This window comes from Lottia gigantea (assembly GCF_000327385.1).
Source record: "Lottia gigantea unplaced genomic scaffold LOTGIsca_126, whole genome shotgun sequence".
In the NCBI taxonomy this organism is placed as follows: domain Eukaryota; kingdom Metazoa; phylum Mollusca; class Gastropoda; family Lottiidae; genus Lottia; species Lottia gigantea.
Genome location: NW_008707351.1, coordinates 304,037 through 314,106, shown reverse-complemented (window position 1 = coordinate 314,106; position 10,070 = coordinate 304,037). Strand labels below are relative to the sequence as shown.

Below are 10,070 nucleotides of genomic sequence, written 5' to 3'. Positions count from 1 at the left end.
TATTTACCATCTGCATGCCGTGGTGGGCGTATATGGCTGTGGTCCACTATCTTTCATATTTAGTCTTTCGTGATGTTTGGTGAAGTAGGCATAAGTAGACTGAGATATAGCCCGACAAATCTGACCCTACCCATTCCTCGGTCGTGATATAAGGATAAGGGTGTGATATCGTCAAGGTTAGGACAGGGATCAAAAGGAACGGACAGGGACACCTTTGAAGGGCTAACTGACAACTAAAGAAAGTCTAATCACTCGGATGGAGAAATAAACGGAGGTCTCGTGTATTGTATTATGATAAGTTTGAAATCTAAAACAAAAATCCACCTCAATGCACTTTTCATTGCGTTCCCTGATTACAATAGCATAATCAGGGCTACAGACATACGATGTAAAACATCACTTCATTTTAAGGCATGAATAAGTATTGTCGTAAAAAAATAATATATAGTGGAACTGATCAAGGAATAATGACAATATCATGCAGTTTCGGCCATAGAGTAGAAATTGCTCCTTTTTTTGTTTGCTATGTTTATTAATACTATATATTTCATTTGACCTCTAACGTGGTTACCAAACGCCATCAATATTGCAGAATGATTTAACCTTTTATTTTTAACCCATCTTTGTTTCAATTATCACATTGACCTCAAAACGATAATTTCTACAGACAAAACAGGAAATTTAATTTCATGATTTTCTATTTTTATACACTCGTAAAATATTCTGGGCAAATAACACAGTTCTATACAAACAGTCCACACTTTCCATTGAATTCGGGCAGTTAATTGTTATTTGGTCGGGTTTCACTGTTGACAAACCGCGTTCAACTGAAGGCATATCGAGTCCAACTGAAGGCAAATCACGTCGAACAGAAGGACGATCGCTTCTCACTTCTGACAAAGAATGGACTTGGTCATCTATAGAGGATCGCTTGCCGATATTTCTCATATGCACAGGGTCTATCTCCCGAGCTCCCTTCCTTAGTCTTGCATACACTTTCAGATATGTATAAAAGCAATCAGCTTGAGCCATAGTGTGTGGACAGAGTTGCCACACATCAACATCTGGAGGATGACCTCTTTTCTCATAACTAATCTTCTTTGGTTCTAGAGGAAGGATTTCATCTAAATCTGAAAAAGATAAAATAAGTCAAGTATTAATTAAATTAATTGTGTAATGGGATAAAGATATAATATGTTGAGATTTTATTTCGATTATGTCTTGACTATAGTAGATAAATGAAAAAAAACAGGAACCTGCTCAGACAATCAGCGATATCAAGAGGATGAATGAGTCAACGACTGTTTTCTGAAGACAAAATTCAAAAAAGCTTCTTAAAATATATTTGCTAGGTACAGAATTGTCAACATCGTTGTCAAAAAGAGGGGTTCAAAAGTAAAAACATCTTTTCGTTTGGAATTGACCTTGAACTTGCGGCTAAGATCCATCAATAGCAAGCGATGTCATTGTCCTTGCAAAATACACCCCTCCCCATCCCACACGCTCAAAGGGGTTGACCATTTCCGTTAATTCAATCAGAAGCAAACCAAATGATGATGAAAGGATTGGTTTGTGATAAATTCAATAGATGTAATGAGTATGGTTTAAGGGAATCAACATGATTCCGACCACATGAAAACAACACGCCTGAATGCATTTTTTATGACTAGACGAAGAGATAAGCTACATCAGATGACAGCTTTTCCTTCTGATATGGATGGGAAATGAACATGCTCTTGGCACAAGCAGTAACGAGTTGTAAAATATAAAAATTATCTCTGCAATCTATGAGGTCCATTAGTTTATGGAATATAATACCACTATTCAATATGGCTTTCGTAAAAGCTCATTGCAGAGAGCTAATGTAAAGACGAAATTTTCAAAAAGGCGATGCGAATAATTTTTTTTATCAAAGCTAGACCGACAAATTTGTTCCCACCTGTTCCTCAGACGTGATATACGGATGAGAATTTTCGCGGTTTGTGACATACGGCTGAGATGTCTTCACGGTTTGTGATATATGAGTGTATATAGTGCCCCGGTTCCTAACCTGGGATGTTTTCATCCCCTGGGGTGTGGGACTAGGGTGTCAGGGGTGCGGCCAACTGGTGTAAGAGAATTTATTTATTTTGAGTTGAGAGAGACCTCACATCATCACATGCTGGAAATGTGCATGAAACAAATCTTTGTGGTGTGCTAGATCCAGGTGATTGCTCCAGGGATGTGATAGCTGAAATAGGTTGAGAACCACTGGAACCACCTTAACGAAATCACATCTGTATATCACGTCTGAGGAACTTGTAGGGCCAGATTTGTTGGTCAAAGCAATAATATGCAATAACAATAACATGATACAAAAGGAATCTGTAAATTTACAATATATTTCAGTCTGTTCAGTCATATATTCTTATACCTTATAAGTTTTACAATAACATATCAAAAACATCCTAATCAAATACTATTAAATAAATTAAGAGTTGAAACATGACCGTAGGGCTTTTGTATTGATGATTAATTTGTATGAACTTGATGACAGGAAATGGCCATATAATTCTATCCATTTGTATGTTTCTTTGATTATATTTATAGATAGACCGAAACATCTGCCTCTATTCCCGATTCTGATAGCCATTTTAAAGCTGGTTGGTTGTTTTGTGGAGATTTGCTGCAGTTTCGAAGGTGCGAGCTTTTAAAACCTCTTTATTTACCAAACCCAGATATATTCGGAAAGATGGATACTTTTGTAGTTGAGTAATACAATCATCACCCCCCTACACCATTTATGTGACGTCTGCGGTTCCATTTTGTACACAAAACTGATCTCTCGTTTGTCATTCAAACTGTGTGCACAGCCAAAATGATCACAGAGTCACTTGGCATTAGCAAAACATAGTGATGCCCAACACTAATTTACAATCATCGTAAAGGTAAATTAACATTACGTTAGGAAAATCTCCTTAAAACAAGACCCGACTCTACTCTAGCCGATAACTGACAAGTATCTATATCAGAGGCCGGAACAGATGCAGATGTTTTGGATTAATTTATAGAGTGATTGTGTTTTTATTCGACTTTCTTATTTCCTTATTCGCATGGGAGAGAGAGCACTTTTTGTATCGAAAACAAATCAAGAAAATGAATCAGCTTTTAAGATACTTTTTTGTTCAAAATGTTAATCTAGCATGAGGATGTTATAATCAAATTTAAAATTAATATATTTTCCAATTGACCAAACCATCTAATTAAGTCCTGTTTGGTTGTCATTGGTAACATCACTACAGGATGACGACTGTATCGCTTGTCGTAGGCGTTGTTGGTGCCAGTTTCAAGGATGTAGACTTATTGACTATGGGAGATCATCTTTACATTGTAATATTTTTCAAAATGATAAAAGGTAAATCAATGGGTGGCATGCTGTAAAGTGTTTTAACTTCAAGAGACGATTAAAATATCTTCAAGTTTCGGAATAACGGAATAACCGGTCATTATCATTTTATCATCGGTCAGATAACATGGTTCTGTCTATATAAAAAACAAACACAAATTTCGTCAAAACTAAATGGGGACCAATATACGCGTGGCAGTTTATCACCAGGAAGAGGCGCCCGTAACAATATGGTATTGGTCAGGTTGTCAACAGGAAGGCCCACCTATCCCACCAACCCTATAAAATTACCAAGTCAGTTTATAATCACCCACTAGAACACTATAAAACCAGCGAGAATCACCCATTACAACATAATTTATTTCATTTCATAATCATCAAGCGTCAACAATTACAACACTATCAAATTTATAATCATTCAGAATGACCCATTACAGCAATGTCAAATCTATGATCAGCAAGAGTCACCCATTACAGCAATGTAAAATTTATGATCAGCAAGAATCATCCATTACAGCAATGTTAAATTTATGATCAGCAAGAGTCACCCATTACAGCAATGTTAAATTTATGATCAGCAAGAGTCACCCATTACAGCAATGTTAAATTTATGATCAGCAAGAATCACCCATTACCGCAATGTTAAATTTATGATCAGCAAGAATCACCCATTACAGCAATCTGAAATTTATGATCGGCAAGAGTCACCCATTACAGAATTATACTATTTTCATAATTAGCAAGGATCACCCCTTACAGCATTATATATTTATGATCAGCAAGAATTACTCATTACAACTCTCTTAAATACATAATCACCAAGAATCAACCCATTACAGCACTATCACATTTTTGATCTTCAAACAGCATACATTCCAGATGCCACTCACTTGTCATACAGACATGATGCAGATCTGTACAACCGGGCACGATCGCATTCATTATCGCACAATCTAAATTAATAAGACCACGTTCACCCTGAAGTCCGAGTGATATTTGTAAATTATAATGAATAATTGATAATATGGTAAATATTAATTATATATGTATTATTGTTTTCTATCATGTCCTTGTCGTGTAAACTTTACCTTAATTGGTAAATTTCGAAATAAATAGTTCGCGATATACAGGTCTCGCGATCGATTTCAGTCAAGATTTTTTAAAGGTTTTAAAAGGAAAACAAATACAATATTTAAAAGTGCCTTTGTTATGTTAATAACCGAGAGATAAATACCCAATTAATAATAGTAAACATTGATTTTTTTTATCACATTTATGATTTATTTAATCATTATTGCTTGATACCGTCCATTGTTTGACTCGGACAATTACTAGTTTCCAATACTTGCTAATAATATTCATGTCGAGTTTGGAACAATAAATATTTCAACAATATCATTATCGCCTACAATGATCGGAAGGAAGAATCCTAATTATTGGTTTATGAAAGCATTCAACACAAACTAATGAATAAGCATTATGAAATTGGTCAAGCATGAGATTTGATGAGTTAGTAATGTTCAATTCTTTACTTTTTTTCATCATAGCAGTTAAATGTTAAATCAGAGCGCTTATTTAGATGCTGAAAGTCAATTGCTTCGAAACAACTCAATTTCGTAGTTTTATTCACAGAACAATTCAGTATTGTGTGGGATCCAGAGTCCATATCGCTAGAATTGGATAAGGAAATTATCGATTTCGTCTTCAAGTATATCATCCTGTTTTAATGATGATGTTTTCCTCGTCTGAGGCTAAACTTAGAAACAGAATATAATCTATCCTAACTAAGAAATGTGATGCCACCATCAAAGCCGAATAGCAGGAATATACATTTACTGAAGTAGGTTGAAAAAAAGTTATTTTCTGCATGTTAGAATTTTTCCTTCGGCCATTTTCATGTAAAAAAAGAAGATATATATACTGCGAAGTTACATGTACAAATATATTACTAGAAAGAGAAAGCGGTAAGATATACATTTGATGGGCCCGTCACATACGAAAGACAGATGCGACGGAAGATGCCTTGGTGTCAGAGACTCTATCAAAAACAAGTCGTTCAACTTTCGGATACCCTAAATTTCAGAGGTCTATTTGAAAGAATTATGCGATTTTCGTACAGTTTTAGTAATTCTGAAGACTATTTACATATTCAAGGTCGAAATCAACTCCCGGAAATGTCGCATCTGTCCCCTTAAATAGTTGTTGCAATATCTACTTTCTCAGTCGAATTATTAGCTACAACTATTAGCCACAAATGGAATTGAGTTTTACTCAAATGAATAATAAGAATTAAATTTCCTTTGACAAAAACAACTGAATAAGAGAACAAGATAATATCTTTTTGCTTCGAGAGAAAACTGAATGTCTACCTCCAGGTATCCATTCTGGCATTTCATTAAATTACAAATGTATTTCAAAATATCGACAAATTGTAATCTACACTGCCTTTTAGCGATCTCAAAATATACCAGCTTTTATCTTTTAATTATATGTAAAGATGTAATACAACTGCCGACTTCGTGTTTAGTACATAATAATATCTTCAAGTAGAAATTATATCTAAAATTAATTCTCTCACCAATGCCATTTGTCATCGTTATTTTTTAGAACAACAAAATAACACATGTTAGTGCTCCATCATTGTAGTCTAATTGGAAGAAACTTTGACAAAAATGCGTGATTACTCTCGAGAACTATTATTTACCTTTTGAAAATTAACAGTGAAATGTTCAAAGGCACGCAAAAGAACTAATTTTTTTGTAAATTATATCTTAACATACTGATTAAAACCAAAATTCTCATCTTTTTCGATTTCATTTTTACAAAAAAAAATATTATTTACAACAATTGTCCTATTTTATAACTAGCAATTATTGTGATTTATTGCCTTTGAAACGAATTAGCATTTAAATCCCCGAAGAATATCTATTTTGTAATTCACTAAACATTTTATGTACTGCAATTCCAATTAATCTTTACTATTGTATAATTTATATGTCAATTCGTTAACAACTTTATGCCAAAACCCGCTTTTTTGGTCTAATGTAGATATTAATAAATGATAAAGACTCTGGAAACGATTTCGAAATAGTGTCAATTTCACAGTCGCTCAATCTAGTTAATGGACATTTGCATCATGTAAGTCAACGCAAAAACGTTAACCACCAAATGCAACCATTGGTGTAGATAAAGCACATTGTACAACTGAAATATCTTTCGTTCACTTACATTGATATTGCATTGTATATTTTTGATGCAACTTTTTCTGCACATAAAGGTAATTGGTAATACTGAATGTTCAATTATATATTGTTTTAAAAATCACTTTCAACTAACATTGAAGGGTAACATTGTTTGTAAGTCACAAGGCTTCAAAAACATAGCTCATGACATGTTTATAAAGGACTGTTGGACTGTTGGCTTTGAAATGAAATGAAATGAATTTTATGTCCTACTTTTCTGCATCATGTGAGCTATTGAAGACGGACAACGCCATGCAGAGTGCGATGGGGGAAATTTTTGCCAGTACAGCGGCATTAGTCTGTTCTTTTTCGGTTTCAACTGGCGAGGGATCTTTAACGTGCACAGTCTGTAGCACACGGGGGATATGTCATCAGTCTATCAGTTTCATGCACAACAGTTAAGATATCTACACGTCCACAAAAAAAACGGCACACTTTTCATTACCCTTCGGTCACAGTTGCAGACAGTGCAAAAATGAAAATGAAAAATGTTACCACCCCCAAAGGTGGTTTGTCCTAAGTGCAAAAATGTTGTAAATTCGGCTAGAGCATTTGAAAACTCATGTTTAAATTGGCACTTTCTTGTTACTAAACGTTATCAACACTGTCTACGAGAAGTGGCATTGGTTCATTAATTAAGTACCAATATAATTTTTCCGCCAACACGTACATTTTCTTAAAAGCTGCGTTCCTGGTATATTTTCACACAACGAGATGGAATTGTTAATATTCTGCAAGGAATAGCGATCAAATGTCACAATCTAGAAGAAAACGACGCGTAGACGTGTGTTACTTTGCATGGTCGAAAGGTAGCGCATTTTAGAGAGTGGCGTTTCTACGGTGGGGGTTGCTAGGGAAAGATGCTTGCCCGGCTTTGGCCTCAAATTTTTATCATTTTACAAAGGGAAAGAATAGCCTGTGCCCACCCCCAATTGAAAATTTTGTGGCCCCTGCTCGCCCCCCTCATCCGATGTTTCCTAGAAACGCCACTGATTTTAGATCCAATACTTTTAATGAGTATAATGATTAGAGTAATAATAGTAACCGTAAATACAAATAATAACACCAGAAGACCCCTCCGGTCTATAACAATACATTATTATTTCTTACTATCAGCTAATAATTCATTGACAGTTCAACAATGATCAATCGCTAAAAATAGAGAATGCTCTTTTCATTCGGTTTACCGAAATTAAAAACAGTTTCAAGTGATAAAATAGTGAGTAATATGAGATCCTTTTACATGTCTGCAATGTAAACGATATAATGTATTCAATGCCATTGGAATGATTTTACCTTATTGGCAAACGCAATTGAAGAAAACCATCGAGTGATTGGATATATTTATTATACCATTATTTATTACTTTATGCTTTGACAGTCTATTTATCGAAAGTAAAATGCATTCAGCTTTCGAGAATCAGCTCGTTTTCGGCGAGAAAGTTTTCGCAGAAATTATGTTTGGTTTTCAGTGATGTTAACGATGCTTTTAAAACAGGCAACAAGTTAATGGAGACTTATTAAGGACTTGTACACCTTGTTGCTTCAACTAGTTAACGTTAAAACCGGCACTTTTGTTATTATTGTTCTATAAAACTAATAATGAATTTAAGGTGCATTTAAAAGAAGTAAGTGTCCTGAAATGGACATGACACCACGAAAATAGATTCCATCGAACTTTGTCATTATTTGGCATTTGTTTCACGTAACATCTCAATGATTTAACATTTGATAGAAAAGGAAATTTCTTGTTGACATTCAAACTGAGCAATACAAACGTCATTAAAGACGTACAATATTTCAAGCAAAGTGGACGTAATTGGTTCCTCATTATGGCAATTATTCAGAAACGTCTAAGCTATTACAAAAATTTAGACAAAGTAGAAAGTGCTAAGAATTCCAAATGAAGAGGTCAGAGAATATATGAGAACGTACACTTTAGTTGTATCTGAGTAAATCTCATTTGACATATTCAGAGACACTTTAAAGAAAAAGACAATTTTGAACAGCATTCAAATCAAATTTTGGTGTGCAGTGAAATATAGGAGAAACATTCTAAACTTTATTTATGTGTATTGGAGACACTGATTCTATTTTTAGTCAGACGTCTGTGGTTCTTGCAAATTCACTATCACAAAAAATGCAAAAGATAAGAGCTTTACCGGTAGTGATGTCATAGTGCTCATCAATCCTAACACTGTCGCCGATCCCATCAAAGGGATTGTAAAGAGGTTTTCTAAAATGTTTATTTTATGTGTATCAGAAACACTGATAGCATCAATTTGCACCATTCCAATTTTCAATCAGACGCTGGTGGTTCCTGCAATTTCCGCCATCAAACACTCAGTTTTAGTGAAATTGCAGGAACAACAGACATCTGATTGAAAATTGTAATGATGCAATTGATTCTATCAGTGTCCTCGATACACACACAAAATTTAGAATTTTTTTATTATTATATTTTTCGAACTTTATAGTATATTTTAGGAGAATCATACCAAATGTCCACGAGAGTGTTTAAGAGATTCTGCGAATATATCGGTTAGATAATATAGCTAAAGTGTTATTTGGTCTGTATCAACAAGCTGTTTAGGTGAAAATGTCGTAATTGTTATTAGTGTGAATAATACCAACATAGTGTCCTTAGCGGCCGGTCATTACAAGCACCTATTGAGCGTGGTTATTGTATAATATAGTATATACATTACCGTAACTTGCTTTCTTTCTTTATAGTAATGACAGAAAAGGGGTTAGTTAAGCATCGACATGAACCAATTTCCGAGAGCACTGACCAATCCAACTCACGGCAGTCGATTGTACAAGTGTCGAGTCGGTGGGACGAGACAACGATCCAAAGATATGCAATATACTGATGGTTTTTCTGCAAGGGAGTTAGAAATCTTGGGAAATTTCTCACATTGTCATTTTTTGTTGTCACGTTTTGTAAAATACACTATTGTGGGCGTAATACTAAATTATGATCGTCATCTCATATCGGTCAGCGTATGAAAGTCTGGTGACCTTGAATGAGTCATTTCATTTTCAATACCAAGAGGTTTGGCAAAGGACTAGATGGTAGACACGGTCCTTGTGAACCCATCTTGTTATCCTTGTAAAAATGGTTGTTTCTTTTTCTTCTTTCAAAGCGTACAAATGTAAGATGATTATTAGCCCAGTTAAGAGTTACTATCTAATTATGTAGAATGTAGTGCCGTTTTCTTTTCCTTCATATTATTTCCTTCAAACATGGTTGTTAGTGCTCTTTGTTTCCTATCACACATGCGACCTTTATGGCATTGATCTTTCCATCTCGTGGGTGTTTCGTACACAAAATAATTCCAATTCTAGAATAAACGAGTGATTCAGATTCTTTGCCATCTGTGCCTTGGGAATCTAGGTTTTACAGCAATGCTAACAAAACACGACCATGGTCAAGATTTATA

The 10,070-nt window shown here is 34.7% G+C and overlaps 1 protein-coding gene across 1 annotated transcript; it reads right to left on the bottom strand.

Annotated features, from left to right (window-relative positions):
• Positions 1-687: 687 nt before the first annotated feature.
• LOTGIDRAFT_172068 (hypothetical protein) lies at positions 688-5,776 on the bottom strand (the record flags this gene model as incomplete). Its single annotated transcript, XM_009048650.1, has 2 exons — positions 688-1,130; positions 5,755-5,776. 2 exons carry the CDS (start codon positions 5,774-5,776, stop codon positions 688-690), a joined length of 465 nt encoding a protein of 154 aa, XP_009046898.1.
• Positions 5,777-10,070: the final 4,294 nt, after the last annotated feature.